The sequence below is a fragment of the Rattus norvegicus genome, chromosome 3 (genome assembly GCF_021556685.1).
Source record: "Rattus norvegicus strain SHRSP/BbbUtx chromosome 3, alternate assembly SHRSP_T2T, whole genome shotgun sequence".
Classification (NCBI taxonomy): domain Eukaryota; kingdom Metazoa; phylum Chordata; class Mammalia; order Rodentia; family Muridae; genus Rattus; species Rattus norvegicus.
The window spans coordinates 113,465,855-113,484,172 of NC_141536.1; the positions used below are offsets into that span (position 1 = coordinate 113,465,855).

The 18,318-nt window shown below is 43.6% G+C and overlaps 1 protein-coding gene across 4 annotated transcripts in view; it reads right to left on the reverse strand.

Moving 5' to 3' along the window:
• Positions 1 to 17,418, reverse strand: part of Atp8b4 (ATPase phospholipid transporting 8B4 (putative)) — a 202,345-nt gene extending 184,927 nt beyond the window's left edge. The window contains 3 exon segments of one of the 4 annotated variants that reach the window (NM_001430434.1): positions 6,892 to 6,956; positions 17,112 to 17,229; positions 17,382 to 17,418. In NM_001430434.1, coding sequence (NP_001417363.1) covers positions 6,892 to 6,922 — 31 coding nt within the window. In that variant the 5' untranslated portion in view covers positions 6,923 to 6,956; positions 17,112 to 17,229; positions 17,382 to 17,418. 4 annotated transcript variants of the gene reach the window in all.
• Between the last annotated feature and the right edge of the window lie 900 nt (positions 17,419 to 18,318).

Sequence of the window (18,318 nt, forward strand, 5' to 3'; positions counted from 1 at the left end):
GTAAGGTGAAGGAAACTATAAAAAAGAAAACCAAGAAGGGAATGTAGAGAGGAAACAAGAGGAAACGATCAAACTCACACAGCTTTTTCTGGCCCAGAGTAAGATGTCAGTCCTCAAAGTGAAAGACCCACCAGATTCAAATCAGAACTCAGGAAAATGGGCTTTCTGGTCTCCATAAAAGATCATCTCCAAGCCAATCACTTAAGAATGTGTAAGAAACAAATAACAGCTTAAAATTTAATAGCAATGTATATAGAAGATACAGAAGCAAAGATGGTGGCCAACCAAAGCCATGACCCACACACCTGCTCAAAGTGAGCCCCCAGTTTAACGGACAAACTGTCTGTTACCTTTTCACTTTTATTATTATTATTATTATCATTATCATTATTATTATTATTACTATTATTGCATAAGTGGTGTATGTGCATGCATCTGTGTACACATGCCACAGTGCATGTGAGAAGGCCACAGGACAACTTTGTAGAGTCGGTTCTCTGTTTCTAGGTTTACATACGTACCAGGAACCAAACTCAGCTCACCAGACCTGTGCTTGCAAGCACATCTACCACTGAGCCATCGCACCAGCCCCATCATTGAGTTTTATTTTACAGTCTGCTGTAGGTGAAGGTGTCGTTTCCCTAATTGGTTCATGACTGTGTCAATAAAGATGGTGAAGCTAATCACTGTGTAAAGAGGAAAAGGTAGGATTTCTGGGTCCCAGGAGGAAGAGGAGGGGAGGAGATAAAGAGAAGGCTTTCCAACCAGACCTTGGGGAAAGAAGCCATACCATGTAAGGCCTTGGGCCAAGTAGAACAGGTGGCAGCCTCAGCCACCTGAGGAATTCTGATATAGGATAGCTGATGAGTTTAGAGCAATAGATTCTGCGCCCAGCAGTTGTGTTACCTGACTGGTTTTAACGTGTTACAACTGTCTGCTGTTTTCCTTTCCAGTGACTTAGGTGAGCAGGAGTAGAAAGAGTGCTTCACTGGGGACAAAAGTCCTGGTTGTTCCCAGTGTTGGGGAGAAAAGGGGGTGTGGGGGCATTAGAGATGGTGACTTGGTGGAGCTGGGTGAGAACAGGGCTGCTTGACTAACAAAGGCAGCCTTGAGAGCTGAGTAAGACGGCCATTGCTGGCAGCTGATCTCAGAGCATAGCACAGGCCATGGCACCGGGCAAGGAGCAAGCATGAGTTTTGTAAATTATACACAACAGTCTGCCAATAACAACAACCAAAATACACACTTCTTATGAAAAGCAAAATCTTAGTTCATAGCTCAGACATTAATTTCTTTTTTTTTTTTTTTGGTTCTTTTTTTTTTTCGGAGCTGGGGACCGAACCCAGGGTCTTGCGCTTCCTAGGTAAGCGCTCTACCACTGAGCTAAATCCCCAGCCCCCAGACATTAATTTCTTATAAAGAACTCATTGTTTGACATAAATAACATGAAGGTGAAGCTTTTAGAGGTGTTTCCTAACAGCTCAAGGATATCACCCCAAACAGCCCAGAAGGAGTTTTGCCCCCCTTTTCTGCTCACCCAACTGAATCAAGGACTTCTTTGGGGTGTTCAGATGAATGTGTCCTTCAGACAAGCACCCCACTTGTTCTTACTCAACTTCAATTGTGCTGAACGCTACATGAACTGAGCTTGGAATTGACCATCCTAGAAAATGGCTATCGAGCTGCTTTGCCATGTTACTGGTTGAATGGAAGACCCACGTGACACACGTCAGGTTGATTATTAGGTGGCCATTGATTTGTGGCAGACACATGTGACTGGACAGAACATCAAGTATCTTAGTGATTCCAGAAGGTACCACAGAAGAGGAAGAATTCTCTTAGACTTGATTCTGAACCCACTTCAGAATATAAAAATAAGGAATGCCTTCAAAGTCCTACTCCATGTAGATGACAGAAATAGCCTTCACTCTGATGCAGGAAAGATAACTCAGTGGGTAATAGCACTTACTGCTCTTGCAGAGTTCTCTGGTTTGGTTCCCAGCAGCAATATGGCTGCTCACAGCCAAGGGTAACTCAAATTCCAAGAGATCTAATGCTCTCTTCTGATCTCCACAGGTATCAAGCACACACAAACATACATGCACACACACGTGCACATGCACACACACACACACAAAGATATACATATATAAAGATATAGGTAAAGGTATATATGCATATATCCATATATACATATATATACATATATATGTATATCTCCTGTGGCCTTCTCACATGTACTGTGGCATGTGCACAGATGTAAACATAAGATATAGATAGATAGATAGATAGATAGATAGATAGATAGATAGATAGATAGATAGATAATCAAATAAAGAACAAAAATAAAGTAAAATAAAATAATCTTTACTACCCCAAAGTTGCAAACGCCAATAATATGTGATGTTTTCCTCAAACAAATAGATTAGCAATGCAGTGCTGGAAGAACCCTTGTCTCTTCACCCTGTGCTTGTTTCCGATTTCCACAGTGACCAAATAAGGATTGAAAGTGCTGTTAGAAATCATTGAAAATCATGGTACATTCAACCTTGACTAGAGATGGTTAGCTTATAGTCCCCAATCCCACCCTAACCCTAAAAAGTAATTATCTGATGGGGCTAGTAATTTACTAAATTCACTCCAAGTTGGTTTAAAAAAAAAAAAAAAGCTTTGACTGTGTGAGGAAGTGGAAAGACACAATTCAATGCATCCAAAAGCATTGTCAGATCACAAATCCAGAAGGGGAGAGGGACCTCTAGGACACTATTTTCTGGGACTTTTAACTACAGTTAAGGTGCTGTTTCATGTACACAAGATTTTAGGACCCATTAAACAAGAGTCAGATTAGGAAAAACAAAGACAAAGAAAGCCTTCAGGTGGGAAGAGGAGTCGAGACAAAGGCTGGGCCTGCAGCTCCTGCAGGATCACGTTAACTCACAGCCTTTCCTTCACTGTGACTTCTCAGCAAAGCATCGCCTTTGTGTGGTGATCATTAAACTAGGAAATATGTGGGGAACACCTTTTACATAGAAAATTATCCCAAAATTTATATATGTATGAAATTCTCAAACAAATGCATTCAAAAAGTCTTTTTAAACATAACTAAAAACAAAATAGGTAAAGGGGAGTCATCCAAATGCTGATTTTTGCTGTCTTCCAAGAGGGTCTTGAAGTAATTTTCTGAACATTTCCAGTGATCATCAACTCTGCTTCTGGCCCTTGAAGGCCATGCTAATCTGGGCTCTTTTCCATCACAGTGCACAATAAATTACAGAGTCAGTCTCTCTCTCTCTCTCTCTCTCTCTCTCTCTCTCTCTCTCTCTCTCTCTCTCTCTCTCTCTCCCAGCCAGCAAAAGTAAGCAAGACACTTAAACCTCTCTTTTTAATCAGTTTGTCTGTGAGAGGATCTTAACCGCTCATCACTGGACTCTAAGGAGAGCAGGAACTCTGTGTTCAGAGCAATCATAAGATGGAGAAGTGGGAGGTCCTCCTAGGACCCATGAGTGAGCACAGACGTGTGAGACACCAGGCCTTCAGTTGCCTACACTGCATTCTTCCTTTGGCCAATGTGATTTAGAAGACAACGTTCAGACACTTATGTCTGCTGATGTTATTAAACAATAACATGTATTGGAGAAGTTGGGGACCCTGTGTAAAACCTTGATGTCACAGGCTGAGATTCTGAAGTTAGTTTGGAATGCATCCAAACACCAAAGATTGTCTCTAAACATGTAATATCATTTAAGGGGTGAGATTGTTAGGTTTGGGGAATTTTGAAGGAGAGTATTTTTAGAATATTCCATCAAACTAAATCAATAACCTAAGCCTTTCCCTTCCTTAATCTTTTCTTTCATCAAAATCTTGTTGATTGGAAGCCTAATCCAAAGACAGAGGATAGTGAGTAGGGGAGCTTTAAAGCAATGAGCCCAACCTCCACCCTTTCTGATTTGACTCCAGGGACACATCCTGATAGGACTGATAAATGTTCCTAATGAGATGCAACAGTGACTGGCAGCTTCTGGGATTAATGCACGTTTAAATAGTAAAGAGAATTAAAGCCAGAAAAAGAAATCTTCCCACAGTTGTGGGGGGGGGGCACACTCACAAAAGAGCTTAGAAAGCAAGTTAGGTGATTCAAGCAAATGCTAGAGGGTTTGGGGTTTGTTTTCCTCTTTGATAAGCCAATGTAAATATATTCATCTGGTCCAAAGAGTCAGGAAATTCAATGTATTAGAAGTTTCATTCCCTCACAGTGGATTCATCCTTCTGGTATACCTGGACTGGATTCTACATATTACAAATAAAATCTTTAGATAAGCCCCTGTTGTGTTGCTTTCTATACATGATTCATAACTGAGTCTTAATGTTTGCTATAAAAATAATGGCAAGAGCTGATGTTTATTGAGCACTTGCTAAAATCTCGATACAGCCAGAGTATTTCCCAGACGTTTATTTCAGGAATGATCAAAACGATGCTATTAAGTACATGCCATTCCCAGCCTCGCTTTACAAATGGGGACGCAAAGCCAGAGGGAGACGATGCAGTCAGGGCAGATTGAAACATGGGCCTACCTCACCGATGACGAGTCTGGGAGTGTGGAGACAACGAATGCTGTTTTGCAAAGGTGACTAAGAAACTACAGATGGATCTACCCAGGTACAAGAAGAGAGAGAGAGAGAGAGAGAGAGAGAGAGAGAGAGAGAGAGAGAGAGAGAGAGAGAACAGGCCTCTTTCATCAAATGCAGTACTCTACATGTGCTTCAAGTCATACCCCCTCCCAACAAACCACCGGTCTCCCCATCACCCTCTTTCTCCCCCCCAATGTCTCATTTTAATAAAGTATACATTTTTGCCCACTTTTTCCATGTCTACATCCGTGTGTACACAGAAATTGTTTTAAATATTCATAGAATTAGATCTGGATTTTGGACCATGGTCTTAACAAAGACTTGCAACACCAGGTCTTGCTGGAAGCAGCCACATTCAAGCTGTTTGATCTCGTGTTTACACAATAACACTGTAACAGTGACTTGTGTAAAGTTTTTCATGTGACAAGGAAAAAAAATGGGAAGAATTGTAGAGTCTTAGATTTTCGTAGGAAATATCAACAGAGCCCCTTCACATACATACACACACACACACACACACACACACACACACACACACACAAACATGCACATGCACACACACACACACACATACAGAGCATAAATAAAATCTGCAGATAGACATTACATTGGGACAGAATTAAGCTCATTATGATCTCAATGTTGCAATGTGTCCAACAAGGGAATCTATGCATCATGAGGTAATTGTGGATACAAGAGCCAACCGTCTGCTAGAGATGTCACCAGAAGGAGAGATAAGGTAAAGTCAAATTCAACCTTTTACACCTTTAAACACTGTCATCAAAAAAATGAAGAAATCTTAGTAATAAGATGTGGAGTGTCTACTGAAGGGAAAACTACACAGTAGTTGTCCTTGACTGACTAAGATCAAATGAAAAGTCAGTACTCTCTGTGGCGGTTTGCATAAGAATGGACTCCACAGGCTCATATATTTGAATGCTTAGTCACCAGAGAACAGGGTTAGTGGAGAAGGATCAGAAAGTATGGTCTTGTTTGAAAAAGTGTGTCACTGGGGGGGTGATCTTTGAGGTTTCAAAAGTCCAAAGCAAGCCCAGGGGCTCTCTTCCTGCTGCCTACAGATATGGACATAGAACTCTCACCTCCTTCTCCAGCACCATGTCTGTCTGCATGCCACAATGTTCCCACATGATGATAATGGACTAAGCCTCTAAAGCAAGCCTCAGTTGAATGCTTTCCCTATAAGAACGCCCGTGGACATGGTGTCTCGCCACAGCAACAGACCCCTGACCAGGACACTCTCTGAAACTGAACACCGTTACTACTACAAGCGGAGCACCCCAGCCTAAAATTCTGAGCCACAAAAGGCTATAAAGTCTCAAATTTTTTGAACATTGGCATGATACTTAAAAGTTTAAGATTTCTGGAGAATTTTAGATTTTGCCTTTCCGGGGTAGGAGTATTCAATTAGGAAAGGTCTATGCAAATATTCCAAAATCTGAAAACCAAAAAAAAAAAAAAAAAAATACAAAGTCTAAATCCAGAAGTACTTCTGGTCCCAAATACCTCAGATAAAGTATTCTTAACCTATTTTCAGGAGACTGATTACTAAAACAAACAAACAAACAAAAAAGGTGTTTCTGCTACCTCAGCCAATTTTAAATATTTATGTATTCTTGAAACAAAACACTTCTTTAAAGTGAAAATATGAGGAACAACCCACAAATCAACACAACCACACAGGGTGACACAACCACATAAATTGACAGCAAAGTCTTCTCACGAAGCAGAAGAATCATGATGAAAGAGTACATGCTACATTATGCCATTTCTATTCACCTTAAAATCAGCAAAAGCAAATTGAAGGTGACTGGGGATTCCAAGAGAGCAACCACAGCAACACACGCACAGGAACTTAATAAGATGCTAGAAACGTCTCGATGTCGTTTCACGTGCCCTCAGCAGGCATGCCCATATACACAATTGTCGAAGTTTTTTTGGTTTTTTTTTTTTTGGTTTTTTTTTTTTGTTTTTTTATTATTATTATTTTATTAGGTAAATACAATGTCACTCTCTTCAGACACACCAGAACAGGGCATCAGATCCCATTACAGATGGTTGTGAGCCACCATGTGGTTGCTGGAAGAGCAGTCAGTGCTCTTAACCACTGAGCCATCTCTCCAGCCCGAAGTTTTTTTTTTAACTTACAATCAGTGTCTAAGTTTTCTGACTAAATCGAACCTACAGTATAAAATATGATGACACTCCTAGTGTTTTGTGTCATCTGAAGAGTTCAAGCCTTACCAAGGAGCTTCTTCTCATTGCAGAACATCATCACCCCGAGTTCTCACCGCGTCATGAGTGTTGGCCTACATTTAAAAAGAGAGAAACACACATTAGTATTTGAAATATGGTCAATATCTTCATATTAACCCTCTTCAACCCTTTGTGTCTTTCTACACAAATTTAGATAAGTTGCTGACATAATAAAGAACAATACATCTAGATTAAAATGCTTAAATCTAACCAGATAATAATAATTCTTTGCCATTAAAAAATGCATGTTTGCATTACAAATATACTGGGGTTCAGAAAAGCCATACTTTGAAGTGAAGGCCTTGAAGCAATACCTGTCTCTCTCTCGTCTCCTGCTGCTCTCTGAGCTCTCATCTTTCATCCCCTCTTCCTTGCAGCTCAAAGGAGTCTCAGACATGAGAATTCCTCCTCCCTAGGAAGGGTCACAGAACCCAGAGCCCCTCTCCCTCAAATCTAGCCACAAGAGCTAAATTGCTCTCCCTAAGCACCCTCATCCATATTCCTGCATAGAACTGTCCATGAGGAAGTCCTCTGACATATTTTTTGATTATAGATCCTAATACCTTCCCTTCCCCCATTGCTTAAAGGGTACGAGTCCACCAATGAGAGCCGAGAAGAATCTAGACAGAAAGGTCTTCTGGGCATCCTCTACTTCATCGTCTTCTGTTGCCTCAGACCCTTTCTGTCCCCTCAAAAGGCCATATGACCCCCTCTGCTTCACCGAAACAGCCCACGAAAGTGGGTTGTTCACCCTGGATCTATCTTTGGGTCATCCATCATCCTGGTATCCTGAATTATTAGTGACTGATCGCCGAAGGTCATGGCGTTTTCTCCTTCCTGCTAACTTGTCCATTGCCAGTTTTCTCAGCAGACTCAGGTATATCATAGTGGAGCTTTTGAGCTTCACACTGCAGGCCTTATGGCAACCCCAGGTAAGCACATATGTGTGCAGTGGATTTGGCAACTTTTCTAGCTCATCCCAAACACTAGCAACTGGAATATCTTAGGGCCGAGCAAATATCTGCCTTTCGCTGGATAGGCTAGGTAGCCCCTCCTCACAGCCTGAGCTGACCACTGCTCCTAGATGTGGGAGCCATACAGAACAGGGAATTGTTAACCACACTGCAACTCACCACAACCCAAAATTTTTCTATTCACTTAGCCATATATACACCCTTCTCTTGGTTGCTACCCAACACACTAAAACAATACCATTATTTTATTTCCTGTGTGTGACCTAATTTTTTTATGAGATAAACCCTATCAAAGATCTAAAACGAGCAAATGCACAAACAGATTACATACAACATCCATAGCCCATGCAAAAGAGCACATGAAGCTTTGCAAACAAGTGACAGAGCAGGCAGGAGTATGGAGTGGACAGACGGGCATTCTGCTGGTTGGAAAGAGAAATGATGTACCTATCTGCTTCCCGCCCAGAGAAGTTACATACAGAGCATACGCAGTGCACTGAGAGAAGCACTGTGTGGTTGGCCACACAGGCACCAAATAAGAGGAAGAATGGTACATTTGGCTTAGCAGTTACAAGAAAAAGACGTTTAAAGGAAGTTCATCAAGCCCCACGGTTCTAGTACAGATCCGTTGGTGTCCAAAACACCGGAAACTGTCCATTTGTCTCCCGTTACCACCCTGGGGTATGCCTGACAAAAAGAGGCACTGATAGTAGGAATCTAGGCTCTCCTAGTGCCCAGATTAGTAAAACTGATGAATCTAAGCAAAAAGATTGGTTATTGCTGTCCTGTGCTACTAGAAGCAGGAGTAATTATAAACCATTTGGAAACTCCCCTGCTCCTCCCGCTGTCCATGCCATCAGTTTCAAGGCTGCCCAGTCCATCCCTCTAAAGACTCCCCTCTCTACCCACATCCCTGCCTAGGCAGTGGGGGTCATCTGACTTTTTGGCTAACCATAGATCATTCTTCCTCTGTGCTTATCCTCACAGGCCTGCCTCGGTCCAGACTTGGGAAGTTATTGACCAGGGTCCACATCAAAACTACAGACATCCTCATTAAAGGGAAAAGGCATCATGCCATGACCCTACTAAGAAACCCAGAAGACCTCACATTAGCTTTAGGGAAGAAAAGTTTAACACATCAGCTAAGACGTCGACCGTCTTGTTTCTGCTCATGTGTCTTACCTGGTTTCTCCCTCCTTCCCTCACTTCCCACGCTCCTCTGTTTGCTCCTCACGTCTGCACTTCAGAAATACTCAGCTTAGCCTTTCTCCATCTGGGGACCTTCATGATGCCTCTTCCCTATACGTATAGCCATGTAACCTCAGCCCCGCCCTCTTCAACTCATGTACTAACTCATATGGTACTTCCTCCATGAGCCACTTCCGATGTGTTCCACAAAACCTGGTACTGTTCATCTCAGAGTCCATGGCACTCTAGGCTGTATTTGTCTACTACGTTGTCTTCTCGTTACTTCCCAAACTCCAGTGGCACAGGAACCCCCTCACCTGGCCCATGGTTTTGTTCCTGACACATGCCTGGCTCACGATGCTACTCCATGTGTTTACTGACCATGAATGCATGAAGGATGCTTTCTGTTTCCCTAAGAAACGGGATGTGGACATACCTCTCTTTTAGCAATTATTCTTTCTAGGCCTCACGCACCAGGGTGGCTTGGATCTGTCATCCCTGTTTGAGGTTCCTGGGGGATTGGGAGTATTTCATCTCTCTTGCTAGCCTCTGTCCTTCTATGTACGAGTATCTCCTAAACACCCTTAATGCAGATTAGGACAAAAGAGGATGAATGCATTTGGTGTCGTAGCAAGTTGAAGAGCATGGGAAAGAAGGGAGGAGTGGCCAGAACTTGGAGCTGTCAGGAGGAGCATTCTTGCTGGTTAGATGTGTTCTTTTGACAATTCTAAATACATATGTAGTGCATTTGATCACCCCAACCTTCCCTTATCGCCTTCTCACCCCTGCCATGCTCCCCGCCTCCCCTCAAGTTTCTTTCCCACAGTCACGCCTTTCTTTTTGTTTTGAGACTCTCTGATTTTAAGCAGGAGCATTTGTGTAGCTGTGTGTCTGGGACTACCTGTTTCAGCCTGATGGTCTCACTGACGAGTACACAGCTAAAGGCAATGACTATCTCTACTCCAGAAGCAATCCGTTTCTAATAAAATACAAAGGATTGTTTTAAATGCTGGTCTTTCCTCTGGAAAATATACCATAGGCAAAGCAGTCCTCCCATGGGACTTTTCTCTGGTTTCCTTATTTATTGTTTTTATCTATTTTGATACAGGATCTGAAGGTCTGCCACTTGCTATATATCCCAGACTAGCCTCAAACTCACAACAGTCCTCCTGCCTCAGCTCCCTGGTTGCTGGGATTACAGGTATTTCCACCATGCACAGCCTTTTTATCGTCACTTCTTTGTTTCACAAGATAGTCACCAAAAGGAGCCAGAGCAGACATTAAATGGCGTCAGGAGGGAGAACACACAACACCTGTGAGGATGGCATCTGATGCTGCTGGGGCCCCATCTGGCCAGAAGAGAAAGACTAATCAAGAAGTCTAAGCCACCTTGTTAAGACATGAAAATTGTCCCTGGGGACTAAATCAACATGTTCTGTTTTCACAGGACCAAAATCCCTTATTGGTTTGTCAGATGGCTGAGAGAATGGTGCTAACTGATTACCAGTGTTAAGGGTGCAGCTAAAGTGGACTATAAAGGGAACTATGGGAGAAGAGCCATGTAACTTTCTCTTCTCTTATTCAGATCCTCCACAAGCTCTTCTCTTTTTCAAAACTCCTGTAAGATGAGGAGACTTTCCCTCACAGACTTTCTTTACTCCACAACGGCCTCGTGCTTTCACTTTCACTCCTCACTGTCTCCTTCCAACATGTCTTGGAGTCATTTACTTCAAAGCAAGTGAATAAATCCATTTCAACTTTAAACACTTTTACTTTTGTAGAAATATTCTTTACTCCATACCTCAGAGTATGACATCACCCTTGCTGTGCGGATTAAACTACTGAGTGACTTCTGGAAACTTTGTCCTCAGTAGTATCTTACTTGCGAGGGCTTTAAATTCTGAAGTATTAGAGTAAAAACAGAAAGAATTCGCTTTAAAGCCCATCTCCACCAATCCAGTCTTTCTTTGTAACAGTGCCCAAGCAGGCATAGTTTACGGAAGACTGAGGTCGGTGCAGCAGACATCAGTCAAACTTGAAGAAAATAAAACTTCTTTCAGTACTATAAGTCCTATAATCCTCTTCCTATTCCTCACCAAAATGTGCTCATTCTTAGACGCTCTTCCTCATCTGGGTTTAGGGTGTTTAGGAGATAGGAGAATATGGTAGTATATAGAAGGATGGGGCTATCAAGAGAGATGGAACACCCTCATCCTTCTGTGTGTGTGTGTGTGTGTGTGTGTGCGTGTTCATGCACATGAGTGTGATAGTGTACCACAGTGCACATGTGGATATCAGAAGGCAGCCTCTGGAGTTGGACCTGGCCTTCCACCTTGAATAACACAGGGTCTCTTATTCACCACTACATAGACCAGGCTAGCTAGCCTGCACACTTCCAGAGGGTCTTCTGCCCTTACTTCCTATCTTCCTGTAGGAACACTGGGATTACCAATGCATGCTGCCACACCAGGCTTCTGCAAGCTCTGAGGGTCCAAACTCATGGCCCTTGCTTACCTAGCAAGTGCTTTACCCTCCAAACCATCTAGCCAGCCCTGGGTGTTTTCATCCTTGCCTGTCCAACAACTCTCCAAAATACTCTGCGTGGTAGCTACTCCACCAAAAAAGGCCTCAGAGTAAAGAGAAAGTCATCTCTTCTCGAACACCGGGTCACTGGAGGTCTGAGGAAATACAGTAAACACATAATTGGGTGACAGAAGTTTGTGAGAAGTAAACTCTAGCCCCAGAAGTAGGAGCTCAGGATTCTGAACCCAGCCACATGTAAGTGCTGAAGTGGATGAGAGTCCCAGGGCTACGTTGCCCTACTTTTTAAAACTACCATAAATCATGTAAAATATCTTTCACTGTAGGATACATCATATCTTACCCTTGGCTTCGACTCACTCAAAGGATCAATAAAATGGTTCCCTCCTGTAGAAGTTCTAGCAGCATAAATATGACTGATAAATAGATGGTAGATAGGTAGAAGATTGATATAAATAAACACCCCAGTAGATAACAGGAGATAAGTAGATGATCTATAAACAGATGGTATGCAGATAATTAATAGACAGACATAGGTAGATAGAAGGCTGATATGGACAGATAATTCAAATAGATAAACAGGAGATAGAGAGATATAGAGAGAAGGCTCACCTCAGTAAGTAAATATGTATTCTGTATGAGTGTGAAAATACAGAAGAAAGTTAACATGCACACAGATATGTGTGTATGTACTAATTTTAAATTAAATGAGTATTTAAAAAACCTCAGTTATACTTCCAAAAAGATTTTCTTCCCTTGACACACATGGTTGGTTGTTTGTTTTACACTAAGCTGTGCCTCTAGTCCTTTCTCTTTTTGTTTTTCTCTTTTTTTTTTTTTGTTTTCCATTTCTAGTTCAAGTTTTAAATCTTGCTCACAAAAATAACTGTCCTAAAAAAACAAATTTTAAAAAAACAGAAAAATCAAAGGAGGATGCAAACTGATGCATCGTTATTGAGAAAATAAGGAGTTCATGACTGAAATAATAACTAAATAAGACACCTAGGAACGCAGCCGGGTGGGAAAAGGGCATCTCCTCCACACAGCTATTCGGCAAGGAGGTCTCTCCTCAAGGTGAAAGTGGGCACAGCTAGGGATAAGTGACTCCGTGCTTTAAGCTAAGGAGTAAACTAGAAACTCCCTCTAATGATGGTAGCCCATTCAGCAATTAGGTTATTATAGACAATTCCCCCTGCTCCAGTTCCACACTCACCAAGCAACCTGCTGGTAATAAATTGCTTTCCCACAGAAGCCTTCAGGGAAAGAACACACCAGTCATGCTAAAATGAACATCTGGTCCTCATGATGGTTGTTTTACATGTTTTAAACTAATAAGTTGTCATTCTTGCTGTGTATCATACATGTCCTGAACTAGAGTTTGTCTGCCTCAGAAAGATATTCCTCTTCTATTAAAGTGCTGTCCAAAATCCACAAGACAATAGGTCTTATCTGGTCACAGTCTGCCAAGCTGCTCGGGACCAGGAGGTAGGGGTGGTTAGAAGTGTGCCCTCTGACATCTGGAACTCCTGCTTCCCTCCTGTGTAACTATAGAACCTAAGGTGAATCTCTGTAAGCCTTGGTAGTGACCAGCCTAGGTGAGCTAAAGAAACAGATGTTGCTTTGAGCAGCCTGTATCCCTAAGATTCAATCTCCGGTTCTGTAACATGTAATGGCTTCCTCGTGAGTGCCCCTCCCACTTCCTCCTCTCCAGCCCACTCCCCTCGCCACCCTGTGCCCCTCCTCTCTTCTTACACATCTCTCAATCTCCTCTACTTGTCCCCTAGGTTTTCTTCCATTGTCCCTTTGGTTGATGGCTTCCCAGATGTTGTGTGTGGGTGAACCTTGACACCCCACGTGCCAAAGCAGTAAGATCTGAAGTGGGAAGACTAGGAGGATGGAGTGAAGGAACGGCCTGCTCGTCTCCGATCACTGACCCTTGTTCCCCTCAGGCCCCAGGCTCCCAGAGCTCAGAAGCAAAAATCTCATAGATCCAATTTCCCATGGACATGGAGTCCTGGCCACCAAGCTATAGTCAACCTTGTCTGCCAGCTCAAGGGCAGGCCCTTAGAGCCCCCAGTGCCAGATCTTTGAGGCACAGATAGACTCTGAACAAGGGAGATCCTAATGAATCTTAACCACAGGAAATGAAACCAGAAAGAGAGAAAGGAGAAAGCCAGGCTTCTGCCCTGCATGAATTTAGCTGAGTGTGAGAAAGAGGGCAGAAGGTATGGGTGATGACTTTCGGTTCCAGTGACAGCTATCTACAATCATAGTGCACATAGATTTCACACAGTGTACAAGAATAGAAGTGAGCCTCTCTCTGTCTCTTTCTATCTCTCTGTCTCTCTGTCTCTCTGTCTCTGTGTCTGTGTGTGTGTGTGTGTGTGGTGTGTGAATGTGTGTGTGTGGTGTGGTGTGGGGGGGAGGTGTCTGTGTGTGTGTGTGTGTGTGTGTGTGAAATAATGGCTAATGCAGCCAAACGTGTAAGCAAGTAACTGTCCAATCACCATGCCTCGACAATAAGTTATTCTCTTATATGTTTATCTCAATTTTTCGTCTCCATCATCTCTCTATTCTCTATTCTCTATTTCTGTGTATTTACCTGTTCTTTCCCCTCAGTCTGTGAGCTTCTAAAGGAGTTCATTTTCGTCTCTTTCCTCACCAGCCCATGCTGACAGGCTAAGTTCACAGATGGGGGAAGGAAAACCGAGGTTAGGGGTTAGCAGGATCAAATGTGGGGAGCCGGATTCCAGTTCTAGTGGAGAAATAGGGAACTGATAAGGGGAAGGAAGATGACAGAGGCAGGGAGGTCTGTCTAGAAGAGAGAGGAGGAGCAGGAAGCAGTGTAGAGAAAGGCAGCAGGTCAGGCTAGGAGAGGAAGGGAAGAGAAGAGGAAGCTGGCTGGCCAGGGGAGGACACAGGCAGTGGGTGAACAACAGGAGGAAGAGAGGATTTAATATTTTACGGTTTGGGTGATGGCTGCATGCTTAATATAATACAAAAAGACTGCATAGTAAGCTGATATATATCATACACACGCACGCACACACACACACGCACACACACACACACACACACACACACACACACACACTGGGTCCAAGGCTAAGCCCTCAGCTTATATTGTCTCATTCAGTCTTTACCAGAACTCTAAAGAAGAAGCCATCATTGTCCCCACTTTATATATGAAATGACACAGTATTACATGTGGTTAGCCCTGCCAGTAACAAAGACAGGGAAGACCTATGAGAACAAAATGATTAAACTGCCCCCACTCGTCACCGTTACTGTTCTCTAAGCCTCCCTGTGCCAGTCTGCTGTATACATTTTCATTCTTTTTTAGTATCATTTTTAATTTTGTGTGTGAGTATTCCCGTGATGTATGCATGGGCACCACGTGCCTGCCTGCTATCTATGGAGACCTAGAAGAGGAAATCAGATGCCCTGGCATTGGAAGTTCAGATGGTTGTGTCCAGTGGGTGCTGGGAACTGAACCTGGGTCCTCTGTAAGAATATCAAGTGTTTTAAAAAGCTGGTGCAGCTGTCCAGCCCATGCCCAAGTGCTTGAAAGATTACTATCACAGCACAGACCACAGAGAAAGAGCCTTGAGGACATTATCAATGACAATGATAAAGCAGAGCTACATGCATAGGTGTCTCTGTGACTAACTCACCACTGTCAATATGTCATCCTTATGTTGGGGTCAGAACCAAGAGGGCCCGGGTGACGACTAGGCCTTAGTATTTGAACACTACAGGGATAGAGATGACATTGACTGTGACGGCAGTGGACAAGGAAGGGGAGGACATGGAACAACAGAATCAGAAATAGAAAAGCACAGTGATAAATCCAAGAGGCTTACATTAGCCTCTAGATCACCTTTAACACCAAACAGAACGGACAAATGTGTGGGTGTGGTATGGAGGGCCTATGAGCCAGAGCTGAAGCCCTGGGAATGAATGGCCTCCCTGAGGAAGAACCAGAGGAAAGATCATCAGCTAGGGAAGGCCAGGGGCTGAGGAGAAGGAGCTAATCAAGGAGCAATGATAGAGCGAAGGGAAATTCACCCTTCAAAGGCTGGTTCAGGAAGGGCCCAGTACAGGAGAGGCCCTCAGCAAAACCGCACTGAAGAGGGTAAAGAAGAGGGAAAGGGAAAGGGCCCACGGTAACGGAGAAACTCCTTTCTGGAAAACAGAGCGCTCAGGCTAATACTTACTCACAAACATATTTACTAGCATGTAAAGTATTTAAGATAACTAAGAAGCTGCTGTTTTCTCTGCTAGCCTTCCAGAAGTCCTTAAACAGAACAGATGTGTTACACAGGGGTGTCTGGAATGTGCATTTGATTTAAAAAACTGAGGCTAGAGGAGAAGGAGGAACAGAGAGAGGGAAGGAGTAAGGGAGGGAAGGAGGGAGGGAAGGAGAGCGGTAGGGAAGGAGGGAAACCTAGATACAGGGCAGGACAGGTGAATTTCTGTGAGTTCTGTGAGTTCAAGGCCAGCTTGGTCCACATAGCAACTTCCAGGCCACCTGAGGCTACACGGTAAGATTCTTCCTCAAAATAAGAAGGGGGTGGGGGGGTGGAGTGGTAAATAAGTAAAAGAAAAAGGAGAGGGAAAGATGTCTTACTTCAAGTATTGTCTACTAATGAAGCTTTCTGTGTGGTTGTACGTGAACAAAACACTCCTGTGCTTAAGCACACACTCATGCACAATCTCCCAAGGGCAGAAAATATCACTTGATCTATTTTGAAGGATTCGTTTATGCTGTATCAAGCAGTACATAATACAGTAGTGAATGAGGCTGAACAAAATCCCACCGGGCTGTCCTCTCCAGTGGAGGCTGACACACAGTCACACTAGAGAAGGGGCAGTGTGTAGGCACAGGCATTCATTCATACCCCACATGAACCCCACTATTCCTTCACCCTTGTCTCAAAACCCTTCAATCCCCAAATAACAATTCTCACCAGTTTCTTCTTCAGACAGCTCATTGCTAACCTGAGACCTGAAACTCTCTTGTATCTATGCACAAAACAGTTGAAGAATGAAATTTTCTCCTCAAACAAACCTTAGCACTGAAAATCTACCCCTCGAGCCTCAGAAACACAGGCCAGTGCAAACCGTACATCGGAAGCATGAATTAACCACAGAATAAATGGGACGGGACCTCGGGCTGTGCAGAAGATACCTGCCACCCAACACTCTCAAACGTCTCAAGATGTTCTCTACGATGCTCCTGTCCAGCACTTCAGACGTGACCCTTGCAGAATAAAAGTCTGAATCTCAAATACAATGAAAAGTAAGTGTCCTATCCCCTGTCCTCAACTAATGTCCCCCGAAACTATTTTTAGGACAAGGCAAACAAGACATATTCACTAAGGCTCAACCAAACAGAGGGAAACAGCAAACCAAAACAGGAATTTGGAAGAAGGAAAATGTCAGTAAGTCTGAGCAAACTCCACTTGACCTCCTTTGCCAGGGAATGGTCTCCCACCAACTCACCTCAACCTGGATCTAACTTTCTCCTGGAGAGAGGGGGTTTCCCAGCAATGCAGATAAATCAAACAAGCATCCACTGGGTGAGCACACCCACGCTGAAGCAGGGCAGGACTGAAAGCGCCTGTAATTACAGAAAAAAAAATGACTCTCTAGGGGGCCATCCTAGAAAAGTTCAACTCCCAGAAAAAAAAAAGCAACACACACACACACACACACACACACACACACACACACACACACACACACACACACCACACACCCTTGACCACTTACCACAACCGGAAGCTGCTGGGTGGCAACCAGAATCAACAGTCTTCAGAAAAGGATGCTGTCACGTCAAGAAAGCCGCTACCCCTGCAGCGGGGGCGGGGCGGGAACGGGGGGGGGGGGGGGGCACTCCTTGAGCTGAGCCCGAGGAGCATCTCCTCCTCCAGTTACCTGCTACCACAGGCAGGCTGAACAAAAGGGGACTCCCACGAGACTGCTACTGAAGAATGGCTTCTTCTGTGGAAATCAAGGTAGAGGTGATCAACACAGGAAAAGCCAGCTAGCGTCTACTGGCCAACCTTCTAGCTGCCCTGGACTGAGGAGGATAAGCAAGCGCCTTTGGAGTTGCCAGCTGTTTTTCCCAGAGATTAAACAATCAGCAATGGGAGACATCACAGAGGGAGTTGGGCTCTCTCAGGAATGAGAGCTAAGCATGCACAAGCAACATTGAAGGCTCAGTGCAGCAACACTTCTTTCTCAACATCCTTCATTTTAAAGCAGAGGACGCCGGGGTTAACCCTTTGGTTGACTTCATGGGAAGTGAATTTTTTTTAATTTTTCAATTTGGGATCACTTTTGAGGGGTTCTGGTTCACTGAGTGGAATTAAATGAAAACAAAATATTTCAGTTTGCCATGCTTCCCCCATCACCACCACCACTATACAGCCCTAGTTTGCCTGAAACTTGCTGTATAAACCAGGCTGACCTCCAGCTCCCGGAGATCCACCTGCTTCTGCTTCCTAGGTGCAGGGATTGAAAGTGTGTGCCACCGAACCTGGTAGTTTGCGGCTATCTTTTTTTGCACATATTTCTGAATTGCATCCATAAGTACCGTATTACATCATTTCACCCGGCCCTCCCCCCCTCTTCAGCTCCTCTATGCCCCCTACTCCTTCTCAAGTTCACAATCTCTTCTTCCTTAATTATTATTAATCATTAGTGT